The sequence below is a fragment of the Bemisia tabaci genome, chromosome 2 (genome assembly GCF_918797505.1).
Source record: "Bemisia tabaci chromosome 2, PGI_BMITA_v3".
Taxonomy (NCBI): Eukaryota; Metazoa; Arthropoda; class Insecta; order Hemiptera; family Aleyrodidae; genus Bemisia; species Bemisia tabaci.
The window spans coordinates 50,748,311-50,773,712 of record NC_092794.1 but is presented as its reverse complement, the minus strand read 5'-3'; the positions used below and the strand labels follow the sequence as shown (position 1 = coordinate 50,773,712).

The 25,402-nt window shown below is 39.9% G+C and overlaps 2 protein-coding genes across 3 annotated transcripts in view; one reads left to right on the top strand and one right to left on the bottom strand.

Moving 5' to 3' along the window:
- Oat (Ornithine aminotransferase precursor) overlaps positions 1-18,168 on the top strand; it is a 24,350-nt gene extending 6,182 nt beyond the window's left edge. For both annotated transcript variants that reach the window (XM_072297507.1, XM_072297508.1), the window contains exons 2-7: positions 1,490-1,640; positions 8,850-9,074; positions 10,680-10,903; positions 12,046-12,297; positions 15,219-15,471; positions 16,766-18,168. In XM_072297507.1, the coding sequence (XP_072153608.1) occupies positions 1,490-1,640; positions 8,850-9,074; positions 10,680-10,903; positions 12,046-12,297; positions 15,219-15,471; positions 16,766-16,935 (1,275 nt within the window). In that variant the 3' untranslated portion in view covers positions 16,936-18,168. The remainder of the gene's footprint in view (positions 1-1,489; positions 1,641-8,849; positions 9,075-10,679; positions 10,904-12,045; positions 12,298-15,218; positions 15,472-16,765) is intronic.
- On the bottom strand, positions 17,373-25,402 carry LOC109037632 (uncharacterized). The gene is made up of 3 exons (XM_072297509.1): positions 25,049-25,402; positions 23,382-23,576; positions 17,373-21,990 (listed from the first exon to the last, which is right to left on the bottom strand). The coding sequence occupies exon 3, from the start codon at positions 19,659-19,661 to the stop codon at positions 19,176-19,178; it is 486 nt and encodes a 161-aa protein (XP_072153610.1). The 5' UTR covers positions 19,662-21,990; positions 23,382-23,576; positions 25,049-25,402; the 3' UTR covers positions 17,373-19,175.

Here is a 25,402-nt window from a genome sequence, read left to right as displayed (position 1 = left end):
TGTTGTTTCTGAAATAGGCCAGAAAAAGTGGTTCCTTATTGCAAAAAGTAATACATTTATCCTTACCAAATTTATGTACCGCGTAGTTTTTTTCTCCAATGATAGGGGGTGCTTTTCTTCTAAAATGCCGATTCTAAATGCGTGCCAAGCGAGTGTAATTTTCCCTGCGAAAACTCTTCTTTTTTTTCTTTGTTGCCGAAAGTTACATTCGACGTGAAGCAACTATTTTAACGCCCCGGAGATAAAGTTGCATACCCGATGAAATGAAGGAACTTTCACTGGGTCTGATGATCTACAACACTAGACTATAATTTTACTGAAGCCGTTTTCTTCGAATTTTTTTTTAGTCGTCACTCATTATCATCACCTCTCTCTCCCCCCTCCTTCAACGACGACATTTTTCTCTTAATTTGATCATGCGTAGGCACATTCTTGACATTTTTGCTTTAATTTTTTTCAACAGATTTTTCCAATGGTTTTTGTTTTGTTTGCTCTTGTTTTTATTACCCCTTTTTAGGGTTGTCTTATCAATATGTTAAAAAAGACTTTGTCATGCATACATAAAAATCAATTTTTCCAGTGCAGTTTACTCGTCGCCTATCGTTCGCCGGCTCGAGTGACGAACAGTGGGACAGCTATCAGAAATGATTGGACATTAAATTTTTGACAAAAACCGCAAATGTTGATGTTTATTCCGTCACGTTATAAATTTTTAGGAGCATCTCTTGAAGGAAATTTTGCAAAGGAACCAATGAAACCACTCATAAACTTCTATTTTCTGTGTCAACGTGCTATGAAAGCTTTTCAAGCCTCTCATCTTGTCCGAAATTTTCAATTGACTCTCTGTACTTTGCAAGGTTGTCAAATTCTACGAAGACATTTATAGACTTTACTTGGGTTTAAATGGAGCAAAGTGCTAATTTACAACAGTATCTGGCAACAATGGTACTGTGCGACTGCGAGCCATCTCACGTGTCATTGTTTGTTGTCGGGTATTATATTTTAATTCTCTCCGAATAATGAAGATGCATAGGCGGGGGAGAGGGGACAATTTCGATAAAATTGAAAAAGAGTCTGAGGACTATTACATGCCTCGAGTGTTTGGAGGTGTTAACGAGATCATTGTTGTGAGAGCAAAACGGATTTTTCAAGATAGCAAGTGGCCTCTTGAGACCGTTATGAGTCTAGGAAGTGGGTTGACAGGCATATATAAACGTGAAAATTCGCGACCCTGTCATTCACTTCTTCACACCGTCCACTCTCTCGTACCTAAGTGCGAACCTGCTCGACTCGAGACATAAGTACGCGTCCTTCTTGAAATTAACTCTCAAATTCAGGTGTTTTTTATTTAATTGTTATTTCGTGGTAGTTTGTTTTCATGATTTTCCTCGTATACGATTTTTCGTAGTTATTTATTTTCTTATTGTTGGCCTCTTTTCCTCCCGTATCTTTCACGCTGAAATCAATCATTCTACGAAAAATTCCACAGGTGCGTTGTTTCAAAATGGCCGCCACTGGATACCAGAACGGAACCGGTGGCACGGGGAAACCGCAGCTCTCCCAATGGTTTATTGATAGAGAATCAAAATATGGTGCTCATAACTACCACCCGCTTCCTGTGGTCATAAACAAGGCAGAAGGTGAGTTTTTCATACTTTCCAACTGATAATTATTTTTAATGTCAAACTTACTTTTTTTTTCATTCATTCATTTTTCTGTCAATTGCAGGGGGTTGAGGTGGATCAGTCGACGGACGAAGCCTTTTTAGAGACCAAATGGACCGCGTTTAGCAGAAAGAGCCAAACCACATCAGCTATTTCCATTTAATTTTTTTTTCAATTTGATTTTTTATGAAAACAATTGTGCGGATTTTTGTGCAAATTTCAGTGAATTTTCTGCATAATACGAAAGCAATTCCTTCCTCTCTGAAAATTCTTTAAAATTTTCAAAGGAATCCGCACTAACGCTCTCTTAAAAAAAATTAAATCGCCAAGTTAAATTTGAAAATAGCTGATGAGGCTTGGTCTTCTCTGCCAAACGCGGTCCTTACGCGTCCTAGTCTTGACATAACCGGAACCTAGGTTATCCCCAGCAAGTGATCGTGTTTGCTGTCTCCCAGGCATTTTCTCGGATTTTCTTTTTTGCTTTTTAAAATTTACACCTATCGAAAACATCGGATTTTCGGAACACTCATCATCCAAACTTTATCGCTGAAAGATTTATTTTTTATTTTTATTTTTTATTAGGTACACTAATCTTTCAGAGGTTTGCATCAAGTCGAAAATTAAATACTAAAACAAACTTTAAAAAAGAAAAGAAAAACAGAAGAGGATAAATGAATTAAAAGGAAGCAATAATTTTTGTTTAAACATTTTTTTAAAAAAAGAGTACTGTACAATTGTTTCACTCCGTTAGCAAAATTGTCGTGCCCCTGAACTGGCTTCCCCTGTTGCCCGCAGTCCTCGAAGTGGCCAATCAGTGGCGAGACATGAATAATCTATTATCGATATTTCCCCATTTGCAGCTTTGGTAGAGAATCGATTATTAAATCGCAAAGCATGCCACGCCACTATGCGTGGTCAATTCTCTTGCCCAGTCTGTGACCTGGGAGGCCAATCCTCAGACTGGCTGGTCATTAGTCCGAAAATTACGGGAACGGATAGGTTAATTTTAAATGCAATCCATGAGCTTACTGACGAATGGCCCCCTCTGACCGATTTCTGACGACAGATAGTGAAACTTAAAAGTATCAAAATACAAACCCATACAATTAATAAATAAAAACTCACAGGTTATGACTCATGTAAATAAATTTTACAATTCTTTTTTAAATTCTCCCTGGATTTTTTAATGATTTACGATTTTTTTTCCAACCCTGATATTTGGCTAAACAAACTCGATCTATAGTACTATCGATGGAGAGATGAATGAAACGAACAGAAACAAGGCAACCCTCGGCGAACATTTTCGTCAAAGTTTGTTCAGAACTTATTTCAAAAGTTGGAAATTAGAATATCTATGAAAGCCTGAAGTTCATCGACCAATGTGAAAGCGGCAAATTTCTTACAGTAAAAATATTGAGATGGCAATAATTTCCCTACAGAGGCACTTGTCGTTGCTACAACCGACAAGTCCCGTGCATCGTGAGTCGTGACTTATGCGACAGCGAGAAAAATGGGAACGCCTTCAGTTTTTGAGTATGCAACACGCACATTCGTTGAACACGAATAGTTGCATTAAGGCGCTACAATCAACTAGCTCACAACACAATCAGTCTGGTCTTCGTAAACCGAGAGCGCCTTCGATCTTTGATTATGCAATACGCACATCCAAGATTCCGAGAGTGAAAGGAAAATTTAAAAAATTCAAACATTTTTATTCAAAACTCCCGAGGGAAATTAAAAATAATAAATTAGATATTTACATAACCTGTAAATTGTTACGATACTTTTAGTGTCGTCAAAACTCTCGCAAAATATTAACCGAAATCAATCTGCGGGGGACATTCGTCGGTCAGCGAATGGATTGCAGTGGAAACATTAACGACCAGCGTTGGCGTAATTTTCACGTTTGTGACCAGGCAGTCCGCCTTTGAGACCAACTTTAAGACACCCTTGTCACCAGACATCTTGTGTGGTGAATAGACTTATAGAAATCTATTCATTACACATTTTGCCACCCTCTCCCTTATTATCCATTAATATCTTGCATATTCACGTTCAAGAAGTTTTGAAGTAGAATTAAAACTAACACTTGTGATTGAATAAAATTACAATGAATGAGAATCAATGTCTCCTTTTCCAGATATTGCGTGTTCGTAGACTTGCAAACACTCAGTTACTTCCCTCTTTCTAAGCATTCATTCTTCAAAAATCTGCGTCGTAGCGAGAGAAAATATTCAGTGGCGTGGCGTGAATTGCGATGTATCGATTGTTATGCCATTTAAACCTATGGAAAAGGATCGATAAATAGGGTGTTCACAGCGAACACCTGAATAATCGATTCTTTACCATAGGTTTAAATGGCATAACAATCGATATATCGCAATTCACGCCACGCCACTGAAAATATTGATCACGGGAATGTTCGAGAAATCTCGAAGTGCATTGAATTGAGATTAAACTTTGCGTTGCGTATAGACCGCGATACTACGTAAATTCAAGTCCGCCTTTGTGGGAAACACACTTAAAACCTATGGATCCAACTGTAGGTCGTGACAGAAATGTGATCGAGTAAGCTCTACCCCTCCCTCCCCTCCCCCTTCATACGGTCACAATAAAATTGTTCCCGGAGTAAATTAAGCCTATATAAAGAAGGGAAGGTTGTAAAGGGCCAAGATGGGCCCTCTCCCACAGAGTCTCGGGATTTTTCGATTTTTGCAATTGATGACGCATTTTTTCATAACTTTTTGGAATTTGGCGGCACTCACATTTTTCGACATCTTGGCTCCTTTGACCTCGATGCCTCTTGGGTTCGAAGGCCGAATTCGTATTCTTTCAATGCTCCATTTCGGCTTTCATACTGGACCTAAAGGTAACAGTCGACCATATTTACATATCCTTACATCTCAAGTGGTCCCCAACACGTATCTAAAGCACATCAACCATCACTTTTGTGCCCAGCCTGAAATCTGAAGTGGAACATGGAAAAAATGCGAATTTTTGTCGATTTCGGCCTTCGGACCCCCGAGTTGGGCCTCCGTAACAAAGCCGGAAAATAAGAGTATCGACCGCCAAAACTCAATTATTTCTGAGAAATACACGTCGTCAACCGTAAAATATCGAAAAATCTTGGGATTCTGGAAGAGGCTGATTTTGACTTTTATCGATACATTTTTTTCATTCGATAAAATTCCATAAAATTTTTAATCGGAGAGTGTAATTCCATCCAAAAAATCAATCCAAGGCACATCAACTGTTACTTTTGAGCCCAGCATGAAAGTTGAAGTTGAGCATAAAAATTACGAATTTTCGAATAGCGAAAATTCGTCCATTCGGCCTTCTAATCCAAAGCCGAAAATAAGAGTCTGAGGGCCGATTTTGGCGAAAAATGTGGATTTTTACATTCAACCGCAAACTCGCAAAACCTGTATTTTTCGACAAAATCTGCCTTCAGACCCATGTTGAGGGCCAGTATCAGACCCGGCATTGACCAAATCCTGATACATTCCGTAAAATATTGGAGTAAATATATTCCGTAAATGAGAAAACAAATCCTTAATCCGGTCCTGCTGGATCTCGAATAGAGACGGGCAGTGTTTCTCAAAGAAGAGACAGGTGACTCACAGCTTTTTGCACATTTTCATGAGACAATGGAATACAAAGGAGGTGGAAAATAATGGTTACAACTATACATTTTTTGGCGTGACAAAATTATTTAAGTTCAGCTTGAGCTCATGCATTTTTTCAACTTGGACCGTTTTCCACCTTCCTTGAGACGTGTCTTAACTAAGTTCATAGGCAAATCCAGACACTTCGAATGGGGGGGGGGGGGCTCCCTCCGAAAATTTTCGAAATTTTAAAGCATCTAATATGCAATTTGAGTCAATTTTGCCATTAATAATCACCAAACATAAGCGTCCTTCCTTCTTCTCTCCACGTTCCTTCCTTCCTTCTCTCTTTCTTCCTTTGTCTTCCTCCTTTTTGTCTGACGAACAGGGTGCGCGCGACGCCCCCTACGCCCCTACTGGATCCGCCGATGAAAAATGTCCAAAAACGGCCTTTGTCGATACCCCACTCTTTCGGCCTCTTTTAATGAAATTTTGCATTGCGACTGGAATTCCGAGACAACATTGGGCGAAAGTGGGGCCGGTGGACGCGATTAGCCGGCGCTAGTAAGCCAATGGGTGCGCGAGGGCAAGTACTCGAGTTTGGAGAGGATGCGTTTGAGAGGATCATGCTTGGATGTGGCTGCGATCCGGCACTGATCCGGCACCGATCCGGCACTGGTCCGGAACCGGGAGCGTGAACCGTGAGAGGAGCGCGGCTCGAGTGCCACTCTCGAGTGCCTCCGAGTGCCGCTCGTCGAGTGGGACTAATCGCTCCGTACAACTCGCGCCACTTGTTATCCGCGTCAACAATTCGCCCGAATTCAACAACCACTCGTGGGACAACCGATTGCGCTTCATGTCTCGCCGATCAGCGCACAGAGGGTAGTTTCTTACTTTGCTGTGACGTCGGCGGATCCATACACTTCAAACTTGGAGGGGAGGAGGGAGGGGGCAGGGTTGCACAACACTGGAAAAAAAAACATTGTATCTGGAGTTCCATGACTCTTAACAAGCATCGAAATATGAAACAATTGCACGTCTTGATTCAATCAGAATCTAGCTAAAATCAAGAACCAAGCCTCTTAATGTAGCGGATTTCGTTTTGATTCAATCAAAAATCCGATTGAATCAAGTATCTTTTTCTGTCATGTTTTCAAGAGTCGGACTCTAGCTCCAATGTGTTTTTTTTTCCAGTGAAGTGAAATGAATAAGGAAAGATTGGACATTTCCATGGAATATGTCATGAAATTTCGCGAAGTTGTGAACAATTTGAAACATATTTGCAGGGGATGGGGGTATGCAAGACGCACCAAGAAACACCAAAAAGCAAAAACCATTTGCCTTCTTTTCACACTGGAGAAATCAGTTCTTTTCAAATATCTTCAATTGACCCTATGTAACTTTTGTAAAAATTGAGATGGAGACTTGAAATTTTGTGAGTGCCTCCAGGTATAAAAGAAACAACCTTTTAGAGCCCCGAAGATTTTAAGAGGACCACTCTGAAAAGAGGCAAAAACTCCAAGGTTTATAGAGATGGTGTCGGAATTTTAGATCGCACCCTGGAATATGCTACCCTGAATGATAGGAATGAGGAATGGAATCTACTCTATTTGAGGAGTGAACTCGACTCTCGCGAAGCAGATTTCATTCCTTACTTTTATCACTCGGAACTCGGGTCTTATGGTCTAGTGTTCATCACTTATCACACTGATACAACTGCCTCATCATAACAAGACGGGTCTGCTGAAAAATAAACCATCTTTTCCCGCAAGCTTCCCAGTGTGCGATCGTTTTATTTTGATGCGTGCACTGTAAGATGTAATCGAATAAGCTAAGATTGTTTTCAGTGGAATACCTTCAATTTATCGCGTTACATGAGTTGTTTTTTTCTTTTTATTTATTTACACACTGACTTACTTTTTATTCACTGTTTACACTTTACTATGAATTCATATCGAAGGCCTCAATCTCCAGATAAAATTATTTCCTAATTTCCTCTCATACATTACCAGATCAATTTTATCAGTATTTATGGAGCAGAGGATAGACGCGGAAAAATGCAAGGTCTAATATTGTAAAGTTTCCATTGAGTCTTTAAAATTCTTCTCGAAAGCATGAGAAACTACATTGGGTGTCATAAATTTGCAGTTTACTGATAATATGTGTAATGTTGACGGTGAGACTGCCGTGCCGTGTATCTCGGTTTGCGACGTAGCAGACCGAACTTCCTGACATACCTCATTATTCAAGTGGAAAACTACTCAACGTCAATTCTTGAAAACTTCCGTGATTTTTGTTTTGTGTGCAAAGAAATCTCGGTGAAAACTACAAGGAACGATATTGATTTTGTTCTACTTCAAAAAAAAAAAAAAAAAAAGAAAAAAACAACCAAAGAAACGGAACAAAAAATGGGAGCGGAGATTTCCAAACACCGCAAACGAGATACGTGGTCTTGCAGTGTTTCACTGTTGATATGCTAAGTACATCCTTAGTTCTACCAAATTAGAACTTCCCACGGAAGCTCGGAACTTAGAATGGAATTCGCTTTAAGAATACTCCTAGGCCAAAATACCCATCTAAGTTTGTTTACAGCTTATTTCAAAATTTGGAAATTAGAAAATCCATATCTTGTCTAAGACTGTGTCGCAATCGCCTTTGCTTACCTCAGTCCAAAACTGAGAGCAGAGGAAGAGGGGCTACGGTAAAAATCTGAAATTTGTCGACCAATTAGAGAGCAGGACTTTTTTGGTGCAGGTAAGAGGATTTAGGTGGCAATACTTTTCCCACAATGACATTCTATTATTCGGGTGCCACAACTGACAACTCCCGCACATCTCTGAAGAGTTACAGATGGCGGAAGTGCCTTCAATTTGTGAACATGCGACACGCGCACATCCGTGGAACACGAATAGTTGCATCAAGGTGCCGTAGACTACGCTGATTGTGAGTTGGCTCTAGCGCCTTGATGCAACTATTCGTGTTCCACGGATGTGCGTGTTGCATGTTCAAAACTTGAAGGCACTCCCATCCTCTTTAATGCTTCAGAGATGTACGGGAGATGTCAGCAGTAGAACTCAAATAACAGAGTGCCCGTGTAGAAAAAAAATTGCCACTGCAATCTTCTTACCACCAACAAGAAACCCTTTCAGACATTTGTGGTAGCCTCTCCGTTCCCAGTTTTGAACCGCAGTAGGCAAAGGAGATGAGACATAGTCCTAGACAAGATGAGGATTTTCTACTTTCTAACTTTTGAAATAAGTTTTGAATTTTGATGAATATTTTGACAGCGGAATACCCTTTTTCTGATAATTTCATGCATTTCTCTTTCGAAAGTATACATCTCTATCGATCGCGTTCGTTTACCTAAACACCAAGTTTCAAAAAAAAAAACTCATAAAATTGTATTCAAAACTTCTAAGAGAAGAAATCGTATTTTTGATCTAGCCCGAAAAAAATCGATGCCGTAATAATGTGGCCCTCGTGGATCGTGACGACTGTATTCTCCCTCTTTACTCTACACCATGAGTGCTTTACAGCTAAATTTTTACAAATTGTTATTCATACAACATCTCATTTCCAGGTGTCTACATGTGGGATGTCGAAGGAAAAAAATACTATGACTTTTTGAGTGCTTACTCAGCCGTGAACCAAGGACACTCACACCCGAAGATTCTAGAGGCCCTCGCGGAACAGGCAAAAACCCTTGCCCTGACGTCACGAGCTTTCTACAACAATGTCTTAGGAGAATATGAAGAATACATGACGAAAATCTTCGGTTATGACAAACTACTTCCTATGAATACCGGTAAGAGGTGTGATTATATATTGGGAAAGTTTCGAGTTGTTTGACATTAAAACAATAGGTACAAATAGTCAGTGAAACTGCAAAACTCTGTTTGCGACACTCTAGAATTCCTGCTATCTTAACCATGGTGAAAATTGGCGATAAGAGCTGCGTTTCAAAATACCATAGGAATTCTTCTAGCCGGCTAAAGAAGGCTACAGAAAATCATATAGCTGGCTGTAGAATGCGGAGAAAATCATACGGCCGGGCTATACGAAGCGATAAAAAATTATGCAGCCGGCTATAGTTCCTATCGCCGGGCTTTACACTTTATCGCCTGGCTGTTGCTTTTTCGCCATCGATTATAAAAGGCTATAAGAAATTGTGTAGAAATTCGTGTGCTTTGGAAATCATTAAGTTTGATACGGAACCACCTTAATATTTACAAAACACACATTATATTTTCCTTTAATACATATTTTTTTTTCATCAATTAAAACGAGAATAATCCATACAGGATGTGCAAACATTTCAAAATCATGAGTTGAATAACGCTGACTCCGCCAGATTAAATATTAGAGCCTAACACAAAGCGGAGCGGCGACGCACTGGCGCCTACAAACCTAACAGGGATACTTCACGCATTGCGCAACGCGTGAAGTATACCTGTTAGGTTTGTAGGCGCCAATGCGCGTTTCGCGCTGGCTGCCCGCCTGCCGCGCCGCAGCGTGCCACGCCACGGCGCTTGAAGCAACTATTTCACACCAGAGGTATTGCACAGTATCATACGAAACTGAAGGCGCTCTAATATATTAGGAATGGCAGGCATCCATCGAAAGTACGGAGCTTTCCTCGCAAAATAAATCAAGATACTACGGCCCAAAAAGAGAGCAGTAGTCCAAAAACTCACCAAGTCCAAGCATCCGTAATTTGTAACGTTTAGCATACACTTTATCGCCATCGGCTATAAAAGGCTATAAGAAATTGTGTAGCCGGCTATAGAAGCTATTGGAAATATTTCAGCCGGCTGTAGGTCTATGGTATTTTGGAACACAGATTCTACTGCCAATTTTTACCAGGGAATGTATTTCCTGAATAGAAAAGTACGAAACGTCTTTTCTTGAAAACTTTCCTGCTTTTGATTAAAATATTCTGTTGCAATTTTTAGTAACAATCCTGGTTTCTTTTACTTTGATGAAGCGGAGATTTTGAATCGCCGCACAAGTTAGATTCGCATTATTTTTGCACTTTTCAAAAGAACAAGGCACATGAGCCAGGTTCAATGTTTATCGAGTATTTGTGTCGTTTTCTGTCGAATTCAGCAAAGAATAAGCTATAGATACATTCAAACCAATTGAAATCAAGCATTTTTTTAAATTTTCTCTCAGTCGACAGTGCCAGATATAATTAAACTGAAAGGGAGACGTGTGATTGGTCCAATCGCATCATTTAATTTCTCTAGGTGTGTCTTTATCGGGTCGGAAAAACTGTCGGCATTTCCCTTAGAGATCAAGAACCATTCGGTTATACAATCAAAAATGCCGAAAAAGTGCGTTACGTAATTTAGGGACGGCCCCTAACTTAAACAACTTATTCCGCTACTTATTAGAACTTGTGTTTTTACAGGTGTGGAGGGTGGTGAAACTGCCTGCAAACTGGCCCGGAAGTGGGGGTACTTGAAGAAAAAAATCCCGGAAAATCAAGCAAAGATAATCTTCGCCGAAGGAAACTTCTGGGGCCGCACGTTGGCGGCTATTTCAAGCTCCACTGACCCCTCTAGCTACGCGGGCTTTGGGCCTTACATGCCCGGCTACAACATAGTTCCTTACAATAATTTAGAAGCGCTGGAAGTAAGTGATATTCCACGGTTACAATCTCCTCATATTTTCTGTCTTGTAGATATATTCGTCGAGAGAAAAAGAATAGTTATAGCCTGTCTATTGCTTAACCGGGAAACCCAAGTAGCATTTTTTAACGGAAAAATCGCGATATTTTGTAATTAAGTTGCAATTTTTTTGAAGATTTTTTGGCGATAAAATCGCTAGGATTATCAACATCTGAACGATTATCTTCAATCTTGTCACGACTTTATCTCTTTAAAACCGCGTCCCATAAAATCGACATTTTATCTCAATTTATCACGATTTTTTATTTGATAATATCGCGATAGATCGCCGTCGACAAAACCGCAATTTTATTGAAAATTTATGCGACGAAATCGCAATTAATCTCAATTTCTTTTGCGATAAAATTGCAATAAATCTACGTCGATCAAATTGCGATTACTGCTACTGGGGAATCGAGAGTTATCAAATTCTCATCGATAAACATAATATTATATACCTCATTCAATTACATACAATATCTCATTATTATTGTCTCATTAAATATCAATCGTCAATTACATTCGACAAGCTTATCAAAAGCCTATTTAGCTGCACTGCGGTGCTAAGGAAGAACGCCGTATCAGCCTTTAAACGTTGCCAAATTTCTTTTGATAAAATACGAATTTGCAGAGAAATCTGTCAATATTTTCCCTTCAGCAATTTTTCCCGAATTTTATTTCCAATCAGATCTAAATTTTATGAAATGTTTAAACGAAATTATTAATTAAAAATAAAAACTTTTGGAGGAAATGTGGCAACTCTCAAATGTTCATACGGCGTTTTTCCTTAGCACGACAGTGCAGACTCGGACGGTGAAATCGTCAATCCGATCCTGGAAGTTGCTTAAACATTTTTTATTTAAGGAATTGGAGTCGCGCTTGCACCGAAAAGTATGTCTAGCTCTGAAACAAATTCATTGAACGAAAAATGTCTTCGACAGTCTTTGTATTCAGTTTTCAAAAAGGGTTCAGAGCCCCCTAGCCTTGAACCTTCCCTCCTTTCATCAGAAAGAAACCTCCCGATCCTCATTTTGCCTCCTCCCAAAGAAGTAGGTTCGCCCCTACATAACGTGTTCGTTTCTAATATCAAGCCTTTTCTTCTGATAGGAAAAGCTCAGGGATCCGACGACATGTGCCTTCATGGTTGAGCCGATTCAAGGTGAAGCCGGTGTCGTGGTGCCCGACGCGGGTTACCTCAAGTCTGTGCGCGAACTCTGCGACAAGCACAACGTTCTATGGATAGCCGATGAAGTTCAGACGGGGCTTTGCAGGACGGGAAAACTTTTGGCCGTCGACCACGAGAATGTCCGTCCAGATATCCTCATCCTCGGGAAAGCCCTGTCAGGAGGGATCTATCCGGTGAGTCTTCTCAAATTATCAATTATGACGTCACCATTTATATAATGTTGATGACTGAAAACTTCGTGGTCCTTTTATATACTTTCTGGGTTTGAACTAAGGAGTGGAGTTCTTGCTTGTCAAGAATTTGCAATTTAAATGCTACTTCCTTCGAAAATTTCGCGAGAAACACGATGGTGCCACTGGTTTTTTCTGAGACCAACTCCAAAGCTCCAAACAAGCTCTCAAAGTTAGGGCCGTAATGAAGTGGATATTCCACGCTACCCCGAGAATCACCTCCAAATCAAGACAAACTCTCTCTGCGAAGATAGGGCGCAAATACATTAGCAGGTTGCCTTTTCGTTAGGGGACTCCAAAACTGAAAACATGGCAACCCTGGTAATTTATTTGCTCTCTATTTTTGCACAGAGAGTTTGTCTTGATATAGAGGTGGACTCTTAGGGTAGCGTGGGATATCCCCTCCATTACGGCCCCAACTTGGAAGACTTTTTTCGAGTTTTAGAGTTGATTTCGGAGAAAACTAGTGGCACCATCGTTATTCTCGCGAAATTTTACGCAAATCTCTCACACATGCAAGAGCCCAATCAGGGCCGGATTTACCTACTTGCCGCCCATGGGCCGCCTGTATTTTGCCGCCGACTTCTCATTCGTTTTGAAACATCAATAAAAACCATCAAGTGAACGTGCCGGAGGGAGAGGGGTGCTTAAGACGCGTTTACCTACTCGTGTTGGATACATTTTTTGCGAAAGCCCTGTCGACACTACTAACAAAATTTCACGGAACTTTGCGCGAAAATTAAGTTCCGTAAACCTATCTCTGTGTGGACAAGGTCCTCCATTTATAAGAAATGAACCAAAAAATTATGGAACAACAAACATAAATGTGGTTTAATAAATTTAACTTCCGCCGCTGCGCCGCGCTGAGCGCACTGCACTTGGCGCAATGCTTGAAGTATTCATGCAGTCTTGTAGGCGCTATGCGTTTCACGCTAACCGCTCCTGACCGCACTGCGTTTACGCAATGGGTGAAGTATTCATGCAGTCTTGTAGGCGCTAATATGTGTTACATGCCGACCGCTGCGCCGCGTCGAGGGCTTGTCCTTTTCATCTCAAGTTCTCGTCATCATTCCTCCCTGCGCTGAGCTCCTGGCCAAATTGCGTGTTTAGTTCCTATCTTAACTCGACTAATTAAAAATGCTGTCTCTTGTATCACCGAAAAACGACAAAATTAGAAATTACTATACTCTCAGTAAAGAGAGATTTTGTCCCCTTTCGTCATTGATCATTTTTTGTTCTGAATCCGATTTTTTTTTATACCTAAATTTAAAAAAAATAAATTTGCTGCCCCCTAAATTTGCCGCCATGGGCCGCGGCCCATGTGGCCACCCCCTTAATCCGGCCCTGAGCCCAATTGTGCCGAAATCGGCTGCATTATTATCGAAAATGTTCAGCATACCTACATGATTTAAGATTATCAAAAACTTCGATCGATCAATCAACAAATCGAAATGATTTACAAAGAAATTCATCACAAGAAATCTGCACTAATGTCGCAAATCGATCTATGGTATGTATTTCCAACTTTCACTGCGATATACTCACAGGGGTCATCTGAGTAAGTCATTCAAACGGCAGATGCACGCATGCGGGACTGCTGAGAGTCCCGAAATAGATCGGCAGGTGCAACTGGTTACTTAATTATACTAATCCAAGGTCTGCTCATTCATCTGCTCCTCGAGTGAGACAAGGGAGCCCCGGTTGCCCCCCCCTCCTCATTCTTTATCAGAAAGAGTAAGAAAAAGAAGCCCACAAGTGAATTTATGATTTTAGTCACTACGCAAAAAACCGTCATCCAATCCGCCGTGACGGCCGTTCTAAACTGAAAAAAATTGAAACCGCTGGAGGTCTGATTTCACTCGGAACGTTTCGAGGAAAGAAGTGGACTAAATTTTGCAGTGAGGGGCCACTATTTATGACTCATTTTCTCAAATATCGTGGGTATCATCAGTTTCTTTGAGTAGATTGGTGCTTTCGTGAACGAGTCAGAAAAACTAGGTCCTTATTACATAATTTATAGTCTAATTTACAATGGTTAGGTATTAACTGAAATTCAAATGCTCATCGTTCTGTTTGATTTTTTTCCAACGTTGTTTTGTTAATATGTGTGGAAAAATTATATTGAATATATCAATTAATAAAGTTATAAATGAATTAAACTACAAGGAACCCGCATACTAACCTTTCTTAACACTTTTAAATTTTTTTTTTTAAAAAAAAAAAAAAAAAAAAAAAAGCACTCACGTGCACGTCAATCGTTAAAAAATCATCGTAGTTTTTCTTCTTCTAGTAAAAGTTTTAATAAAACAGAAGTTTAAATTGCTTTTAATGATAAAATATATTGAGCTGATTGTGAATTGTGCTGAGATTGTGCTTTTTTTAAATTTTTTTTTTTTCATAAAAAGCACTCACGTGCACGTAAATTGTTAAAAAATCGTCGTCGTTTTTCTTTAAAAAATGTTTCAAAAGTTTTTAAAAGTTTTAATAAAATAGAAATTCACATTGTTTTTAATGATAAAATAATAAGCTGATTGTGGGTTCACAGTATTTGTCTTACAATTTTCCACTGGTATGGGACATTATTGGGAGAAAACCCAAAATTTTCGCTCTGTGACGTCATCTTCCGTTCCATCCCACTTATAATAGTCATCCAACCTGTGCCGTCAATTCTTTCGTTCACGATAACTATCTTTAGATTTACGTTAGCCGATTCAAATTTTGTAATTTTGTCCATTTTGGCCTTATAAAGAACTGTATAGATTCACTCTGTGGCGTCATCTTCCGTTCCATAGGCATAGATGTAGCATAGATGTAGGCATGATGTAAGCGGACGAACTAACGCGGTTTCCCGCGCTTTTTTTTAGGTCTCAGCCGTGTTGGCGAACGACGACGTGATGTTGTGCATCCAGCCTGGGGAGCACGGTTCGACCTACGGCGGGAACCCTCTGGCCTGCAGGGTAGGCATGGCGGCCATCGACGTCCTGCTCTCGGAGAAGTTGGCCGAAAACGCCGAGAAAATGGGACAAGTCCTCAGGGCCGGCTTGAACACCATCCCCAAGGACTTGGTCGTCACCGTTAGGGGCAAAGGCTTGATGAACGCCATCGTCATTCATGAAAGTAAGTACAAGCGCCCACCAGTGGCGTGGCGTGCTCTGCGATATATCGATTGATTTACCATTTAAACCTATGGAAAAAGATCGATTATTAGGATGTTCGCAGCGAACACCCTAATAATCGATTCTTTACCACAGCTCAAATGGGGAAATATCGATAATCGATCATTCCTCCGCCTCGCCACTGGCTCCCACCACCCAAGATTCCGATAAATTGCAATTGCATGGTGAAATTGGACCGCGTTAAGCAGAAAAGAACCAATCCACATCAGCTGTTGTCAAATTTAACTGAGCAATTTAATTTTTTACATAAAAGCAAATCTCATTGTCTACAAATCTCAGTGAATTTTCTGCTTAGTACGAAGCAAATTCCTTTGAATTTTCAAAGGAATCTGCACGAACCTTCTCTTGTGAAAAATGAAACTGTCCAGTTGAATTTGGCAATGGCTGATATGGAATTGGTTCCATTATGCTAAATGCGGTCCAATTATTGCTACCTCATCGGAGTGTTTTGTGTGTTGCCTATCTACTTATTGAAGGGGCGCCCCTCGCTGAAATGCATTGCAATGAAATTGAAATACGTTGTAATTTCGCAACTGTTTAGAGTTCAAAGTTTTTCTCTACATTGCAAATCGCGCAGAGCTCATCTCACTGATTGTCAAAATCGGCATTCAATGACGAAATGTCGTAAAAATGTTACAATTTCATGGCAAAGAGGGTGCCTGTTCTCGCAATTTTGTTCCAGTGGTCCTTCACACAGCAATATCATTTTCACCGCATTGAAATGTTGCGTATGTTGCCTATCTACATATTGAAGGGGCCTATCGTATTGCAATAAAATTGCAATACGTTGCTATTTGTCTTTGCATTGAAAATTGCGTACCTCTCTGGTTGTTAAAATTTGACATTTGTTGGCCAAATGATGTAACAATATTGCTAATTGGACCGCGTTAAACAGAAAGGAACCAAGCCGCATCAGCTATTGCCAAATTTAATCGGGCAATTTAATTTTTTACATGAAAACGGTCGTGTGGATTTTTGTGCAAATTTCAGTGAATTTTCTCCAGGACACAAAGCAAATTCCTTATTTTCATAGGAATCCGCACAAACGTTCTCTCGGAAAAAATACAATTTTCATGTTAAATTTGGCAGTAGCTGATGTAGCTTGGTTCCTTTCTGTTCAACGCGATCCAATTCATCCCGATATTTTTTTTGGTCCGTACTAGTCCAGTTTCTCCATTTTTTTTTTTTTTTTTTTTTTCGTGCAATGTCACCAATTTTTCCTCTTCCTCTTACAGGTATCGATGCATGGGATGTGTGTCTGAAGTTGAAAGAGAACGGCCTCTTGGCCAAGCCGACCCACGGCGACATCATCAGACTTGCACCCCCGTTGAACATCAACGAACAGCAGCTCAACGACTGCGTCAACATCATCAAGAACACGTTGCTCAGCTACAAGAAGAAGTAGACCCGCACGTTCGCCCCAGAGATCAAAGTTCATCCCACCAAAGCTGCCAAGAGCCCTTGTCTCAGGAACAGTGGGTCCGAGGTCGAAACGTGATCTGGGACGACAAGTCTCAAATTCCTTCTTCCTAAGTTTTCGCGAAAGCTGACTCACACGCCAAAAGTTCCAGCAGTCTGATTATTGAAATTGATAGACAAAACGAGGGACATAGAGAACGAAGGGGAAAAGGAGCGATTCTATTGGTTAAAACGAGTGGTTGTTGTAGATCAAGGGGATCGAAATAATGGACTAACTATAGGTTCACTCGTGGGCATTGGCGGATCCAGCAATTTGGAAACACCGGATTTCCTCCATTTAAACCCATGAAAATGTATCGATTTTTGGAGGGGCCGGGTTCTCTGACAAGAATCGATTATTTAGCATAGGTTTAAATGGAGGAATTCGGTGTTGCCAAATTGCTGGATCCGCCTCTGCTCGTGGGTTGCCGTCAGTTAGTCTATTTGACGGTGAAACTCTCAAACCACGTATCTCGTGTACGGTATTTTAAAATCTACGATCCCATTTTTTTTTTAAGGAGAACAAAACATCAGATCAATTCTTGAAAATTTCCTAGAATTTTTTTCGCATAGAGAAATCACGGGAGTTTTTAAGAATTGACGTTGAGCGGTTCTCCATTTAAAGAATTAAGTATGACAAGAAGTATGCAACGTCACAAACCGAGTTACGTGATTCGAGAGTTTCATCGTCGAATTTCATTCTTTCTATGTCTATTGCAACCATACGCCTGCGCCAATAAGATCGCTCCGTTTTCCCTTTGCCTTCTTTATCCATCACTTTGTCTATCAATCTTAATAATCAACCCGCTTAGCTCTTGGAATTTGCAAAATTCCACCATAAATTAGAAAATGATTTTTCGCAAGACTCATGACTAACCTAAAACAAATATATCTATCCTCTATTTCCTTTTCTTTAAGCACGCTTGAACATAAGCTATATATTTTTGAAAGCTATCCACTCTATTATGATGGAAGGCGGTAGCATTTTTATATTCTTGTGATATATATTTGTAAATAATTTGTGATCCACTTTTTTGTAAAAACTGAAAAAGTCCTATGTTTTTAAGTATTATGAAAGTCTAAAACTTTGTAGGTATGTTCTTCTAATGATGGTTCCTGGCACGAAACCTAAGTACAATGATCTCCTGGTACAAAATAAAAATTATTTTTATACTTCTAACGTACGCTTTTCATTACGAAATATTTTCCAAGCATCAGTAAAAAGCCGATACCAGTTTTATTATTCTAAACAAATTTTATTCGGTATAAAAGTAAAAACACAAAATTACAAAAATCAAACTTAAATTACTAAGAAAATCCACAAATTCTTTCAAAAGGCTCTTTCTAACTGCTTTCGAGTTAATGACCTCAAAACTGTTCAGAGGGCAAGCGCCCCTCCACCGCCTTGAAAATGTACCTATTTCCAAAAATCCACTCGCCCCCCCCCCCCTCGGCCTCATACTAGTTTCGCCCATGGTTATGGTTCTCCCTCAATCGGAATGCAAATCATATGGGGCCTGCGGACCGATTGTTGAAATTGATAGACAAAGAGATAGACATAGAAGACAAACGGTATGAGGAGGGATCCTACAGGTGGAAGCAGGTAGTTGCAATGGACAAAGGAGGTAAGTAATAGACTACCCTAGTAAAAAAGAGTCAGCATGACGTCAGGCTATGTTTCATAAAGTACCCTGAGTCTGACTGATTCAGGCTGAAATCAGTCTGACATCAGCCTGAATCAGTCTGACTCGGGGTAGTTTATGTTACATACTGACGATGCTGACTCACTTTCACTGCACTAGAAAAAAAAATTGGATCTAGAGTCCAGACTCTTGAAAACATCGACAAGAAAAAATACTCTTGATTCAATCAGATTTAAGCTTAAATCAAGAACCAAGCCTCTTAATTTGAGCGGATTTCCTTTTGATTTAAGCTTAAATCTGATTGAATCAAGAGTCCTTTTTCTTGTCACTGTTCTCAAGAGTCTTGACTCTAGATCCAATTTGTTTTTTTAACAGTGTGGGGACGGCGACCCACGAGGAGCCCTAAAGTTCATAGTTTTCTCCCTTAGTACATAGGAACCACCCACTTTAGCCAATAGGATCGCTCCCTACTCCCTATGTCTTCTTCGTCTATCGCTTCGTCTATACGTCTCAATAATCAGCCCGCTGCAGCTCACGTGGTAGCCTACTGCAAGTCGGACACGAACTCGTAGACGCTGTCGTACTGGTTGAAGACGTTGACGAGGGCTGGTGCGACGGTGTCCGAAACGCCTCCTCCGCTGGAGTAGCCCATGCTCTCGCGGTCTCCCTTCTTCTCGTCGCGGAGCTTCCGGACGCAGTCGTCGATCTTCTCGACGCTGTAGTCCGTGGCGATCTTCAGCTGCCGCAGGTAGATGACCAGCATCTCGGCTTGCTCCGGCTTGATCCGCTCGTCCAGCTTCTTGCTCAACTTCACGGTCCCGATGTAGGCCGCCTTCACCTCGTTCTTGAGGTCCTTCAGCACGCGGATCGTCTCGTCGATGTCCTTGTTCTTGCTATCGTCTTTCCCGTGGGTACGTCTCTCCAGCTTCGGCTTGTCCTTCTCCTTCTCCGTCTCCGTCTCATGCTTGTCCTTCTCTGTCTCCTGCTTGACCTTCTCTGTCTCTGTCTCCTTGTCCTTGGGTTTTTCCATACCCTGAAAATGCACCAAATTTCATCCGGCGGACTGATAATTGAAATCGATAGATAAAGCGATAGACAAAGCTGTAGAAAAAGCTTTGACAAATCTGTAGACATAGCCATAGACGAAGGGAAAATTGAGTGATCCTATCGGTGGAAACGGGTGGCTGCAATGGACGAAGGAGGTGAGTAATAGACTAACTAGACGGCGCGTTTAGTAGAAATGGAGTAAGCTACATCAGCTGTTGCCAAATTTAACCGAGAAATTTAATTTATCACAAGAGAACCTTGGTGCAGATTTTTTTTGGAAATTTCGAGGAATTTGCTTCGCACTTTGCAGAAAATTTACCTAAATTTTCAAAAAATAAATCCGCACACCCGTTTTCATGTACTAAAGATTAAATTTGGCAACAGCTGATGTGGCTCGGCTCCTCTCTGCTCAACGCGGTCCAGCTAACGGCAGCTCTCGAGAGACCCTATAGTCAGTCCATCATTTTCTCCTGAGACTTATATGGACTGTATTTTGGAATTTGGAGCTATAAATTCGAACTCATCTGAAAAAACACTTATGTGCATAGGGAAACTAATGGCACATACGTTGTTTTTAAACCGGGCCGATATTTATAGTTCTTAATTGCAAAATGTAGTCTATATCATTTACCTGTTCAACCGATAGGATTTCCCTTGGGCTTCTTTGTCCATAGATTTTCCCATCAACTTCAATAAATATCCCGCTGGGCAGGTTTGATTAACTCGGAAATGACGTTCTTGGTCAAAAAAACTGCTAAGATAAAAAGTAATTTTTGCGGGTCACTAGCAGGCTGGTTGTTGAAATCGATAGACAAAGTGATCAAGATCACCCACTGGATGATATGCCATTCCGCCCCACCCTCAAAAAAAATTTCTTCGTTCCCGTCATGCCCGCACAATATTACGAAATTTAATATAGATTTGTAAAATCTCGTAAAATTTTCGGAATTCACGTGACAGGTGAGCTGAATTTTAACCTATAGCCTTTCTGGAATGTATTTAGATTCAGTTACTCCAAATTGCAATACCTAAGAAACTTAACCAGAAAGTGAGATATTTATACATTTAAAATTGTTGAAATTGCACTGTGATAGTAAATATTGACCTCGAGTTAAAATGCAGCTTCTGTTAACATTTAAAAGTTGTAAGAAAAGTTACAAAATAAGCTACTTTTTTATTGACGTCGGTTTGATGATGTCGTGCCTAGTTTTAAGAAATACTGATGAAAATATTAGCCGATGAAGTAAAATAAAATTTCAATTTCGATGTAGTACGTGAGTCCTCCAAGAAATTTTGAGGAATTTCACCTTCCATGTAAAGCTGCGGCTACGTGTGTGGCAATTATTAGACCACGCGACGGATGTGCGTGTTGCATGTATTAAACAGCGAAGGCGCGGTGACGCTCTGAGCGATGTTTTATGTCTCCAGCGCAGCGAGGTGAGAGGGGTCTATTATAAGAGGAGACCAATTTAGCATCCACATTTTTCTTTCCATTTCACAAATATGACGAATTCTCTCTTACCCTTGGACGCATTTGAATATAAGGAACTACAAACATTTTAATATGAGCCCTGTCACGTATGTTTAAAATCACCAAATAAACGTATCTACCAACCAACCAACCATGTATTCTAGGACTCATGTCGGAATTTAGGTATATAGCTCCTTTTGATTTAATGTTGAGAGAAGCTAAAATCTGTGCAGGGGACAGGCAAAACTTCAACCAAAAGAAAAAGGCCGTAAAATTAATTAAATTGACCAAAATCGCTCCCCAAAACAGTTTTGGTTAAAATGTGAGATACGTATCACGTCATTATAAGACCACCTTCACTATTTTTTTCAGCGCCCTAATAGTGCAAGATGACCACACATTCTTCGGGAATTCTCTTGTCACAGCACTCTGTCCTGTAAGTAGTTGTTGAATATCCTACAGAATCGTGGACATTTCAACGTAAATCTCAACGCAAAAGCAAGGAGCACACAGATTCTGAATTAAGTTTTGGTGAATCCAACAGTTTAAACTGAGGAGATTATAAAATAAATGGGTGAAAAACAGCAAAGTAGTGGCAAAAATACCAAAAGGCTGCTATAGAATAGATTTTCTGGCTTTATTTTTCAATTTTAAGAAATGAGTTATCAAAAGCACGGTCAAATATTTTGTTTATTAAAAAAATTATATATATGTACATAAGTTAAGGCTATTTTTATTAAAGTATCGCATCAAACATTTTCTTCAAATTATCTCCAGCTTTGTTAAGAAATTTTTTTGTAGTCTCTCTAATACCTTCTCCCTTATGGCTAGGGTCGAAATCCTGAAAATTAAAAGGAAGAGTTAGGGAATGGAAACAGCAAGGTTGAGTGACTCTGGTAAAAATTGGCGATAGGAGCTGCGTTTCAAAATACCATAGGAATTCTTATAGCCGGCTAAAGAGGACAATAGAAAATCATATAGCTGGCTGTAGAAAGCGGAGCAAATCATACAGCCGGACTATACGAAGCGATAAAAAAGTATGCAGCTGGGCTATAGTTCCTATCGCCGGGCTTTACACTTTATCGCCTTCGGCTATAAAAGGCTATGAGAAGTTGTGTAGATATTCGTGTGCTTTGGAAATTATTAAGTTTGATACGGAGCCAACATAATATTCACAAAACACACATTATATTTTCCTTTAATACATATTTTTTTCATCAATTAAAATGAGAATAATCTATACAGGATGTGCAAACATTTCAAAATCATGAGTTGAAAAACGCTGACGCCGCAAGATTATATTGGAGCATAACACAGAGCGGAGCGGCGTGCTGCCAGCGATAAGCGCGCACCAGCGCCTACAAACCTAACTGGGATACTTCACGCATGGCGCAATGCGTGAAGTATCCCTGTTAGGTTTGTAGGCGCTAAGGCACTTTTCGCGCTGGCTGCCCGCCCGCCGCGCCGCAGCGTGCCACGGCGCTTGAAGCAACTATTTCACACCAGAGGTATTGCACAGTATCATACGAAATTGAAGGCGCTCCAACATATTAGGAATGGCAGGCATCCTTCAAAATTTCGGAGCTTTCCGCGCAAAATAAATCAAGATACCACGGCCCAAAAATAGAGCGGTAGTCCAAAAACTCACTAAGTCCTAGCATCCGTAATTAGTAACACGTACCATACACTTTATCGCCTAGCTGTTGCTCAATCGCCATCGGCTATAAAAGGCTATAAGAAATTGTGCAGCCGGCTATAGAAGCTATTGAAAATCTTACAGCCGGCTTTAAGTCTATGGTATTTTGGAACACAGATTCTACTGCCAATTTTTACCAGGGGAATCATGATAAATCATCGCACTTTAATTCTGTTTGGAAAACAATCTCGCATTTGATACAGAAATAGAAAACTGTATCGAATGCGAGAATTTTCTAAACAATATTCTGCTTTCTGTTCTCTGAATTTTGCCATTTTTTCGATTTAGAATGATTCTTTAGGCTCATGCGTAGGGCTATCGTCCTTTTCGGGTTAAAAATTCAAAATCTGCCGAGATTTCAGACCTAATCGATGCCATATCGCCTATCGCATGCCAGTTCGACAACGCCAGAGAGCTTCACAAATCACCTTAATAGAACTAAAATATGGCGCACGATGAAAGCCCATTTTCCGACGCACCATGCTCTCTCTCTGAACAGGGCAGATTTTAAGATTAAGTCCAAGAAAGTTACTCACCGTGACGCCAATTTTGTTAAGATTACTCTTGATAGAGCTTGAAAGTTCATCTTTGGAGATGAGTTTGCCGTTACAAGCCTCTTTTGTCGCTTCGTTGCCTCCGTCCGCACACTCGTCGTCGACGTTGAATGAGTCGAGTGTATCGTCTTCTGGGGTTGGGAGCCCATAGATCAAAGTGCAGATCAGGGAAAAAGTCTGAAAATTATAATTTATACACATTAACTTTTTAAACAAATTATTATTATTTTTTTTTTTTAAAAAAATAGTTGCACGTCGACGTTGAATGAATCGAGTGTGTCTTCTTCTGGGGGTTGGAAGCCCATAAATCAAAGTGCAGATCAGGGAAAAAGTCTGAAAATTGTGATTTATACAGATTAATTTTTTAAAAAAATTTAATTTTTTTTTAAAAAAAATAGTTGCAACGTGGTTTCAATATATTGTAATAAAGCGGCCCTCAAAGAAATGATAGATCTACCCCAGGCAATAAGCCAAATCGGGAATTTTGTCAAACGCTCAGACAATCAGTCAAAAATAAAATTCATCCAAGTAAGTACGATTTTGCAGTCTTTCATCCCGTGTAAAAGTTCTGAAAGAAAAAAAAATAGTTGCAAGGTGGTTTCCATTAATTGCAATGAAGCGGCCCTAAAAACTTCAATTCTACATTAAGAAATGATAGATCTGCAGCAGGCAACAAGTCAAATCAGGTATTTTGTTAAATGATCAGGCTATCAGTGAAATATTCTTACGTTCATTGAAATTTTGATTTTCTTGCTAATCTCGGACAAAATCATTATTTGCTCATGTCGAAATAAAAATTCTCTGTAAAAATTGGCATTATAATGCACTGGAAAAAAAAAAAAAAAAAAACACATTGGATCTAGAGTCCAGACTCTTAAAAACATCGACCAGAAAAAGTACTCTCGATTCAATCAGAATCTAGCTTAAATCAAGAACCAAGCCTCTTAATTTAAGCGGATTACGTTTTGATTCAAGCAAAAATCCAATTGAATCGAGAGTATTTTTTCTTGTCAATGTTTTTAAGAGTCTGGGCTCTAGATGCAATGTGTTTTTTTCCCGGTACGTCATAAAATAGAAATTTCAAAATGTTGACTGTGAGTATGGCCCGGCTTTAGCGGTGGCTCTAAAAGGCAACCCCCTCCCCTCCCCCTCCAACACACTCTAGATCCACCTCTGTTAACTTAATGTAAACTAGCATCATTTATGCAGCTACGCTCGCTCATCAGTGCCATTTCCCCGCCGAAAATATATAGGAAGCAGCATTGATGGGAAGGAGGTACAAAAGTTGCTGATTCACGTTGATATTTTTCCTTCAATTTTCATGGTAGGCCAGAAAGAATCTATAAATATAAAATAGTCAACTCGACGTTTTATGTCTTGAGTAGTCCATAAATCACTGCCTGAAATTGTATTAAACTCAATCTGACGGATTTGATGGAATCATGTGTTCTTCTAATCAAATAGCCATGCTTGATGATTTAAAATTAAATAGTATGAAAAATAATAATTCACTTTTCAAAATATCTCTAGGGAAGTGCAGCTTCCTTGAAGAAAACTTCATTTCTACTTCACATTGATTTTCCATTTTTAATTGAATCATGTGCAAAATTGGTGTAAAAAATACAAATAAACAGAAAAATGTCACTTACGAGGAAAGATAGGGCTGCTTTCATTCTGCCAATGGTTGTTGTACGAAACTTGAATATGATTCCTGACTCGTCCTCGAACGGAAAAGTCTTATAATAAATTTTAAATTTACACAAAGTTGTTCTGAAACTAGTCAAATGAAAATTAAAAGTTCTCAACCTTCTCCGTGTGATCCCTGCCGATTGATTGAGATTAAACTACAGAGTCAATGGAGATTTAAGCACCTACTTAAATACACCCGTACTGACACTCATCATTGAAGAAAATCCTAGGCGTTAATTACTCAAAACAGCTGCTTTCGCGGCAAAATAAATACGGAAGCTAATTAGAGACGTGATCCCGTGCTTAGACCCGGA

Bases quoted from the DNA above. Each gene is read 5' to 3' on its own strand.
- LOC109037632 (XM_072297509.1), bottom strand. From the start codon at position 19,661: ATGGAAAAACCCAAGGACAAGGAGACAGAGACAGAGAAGGTCAAGCAG.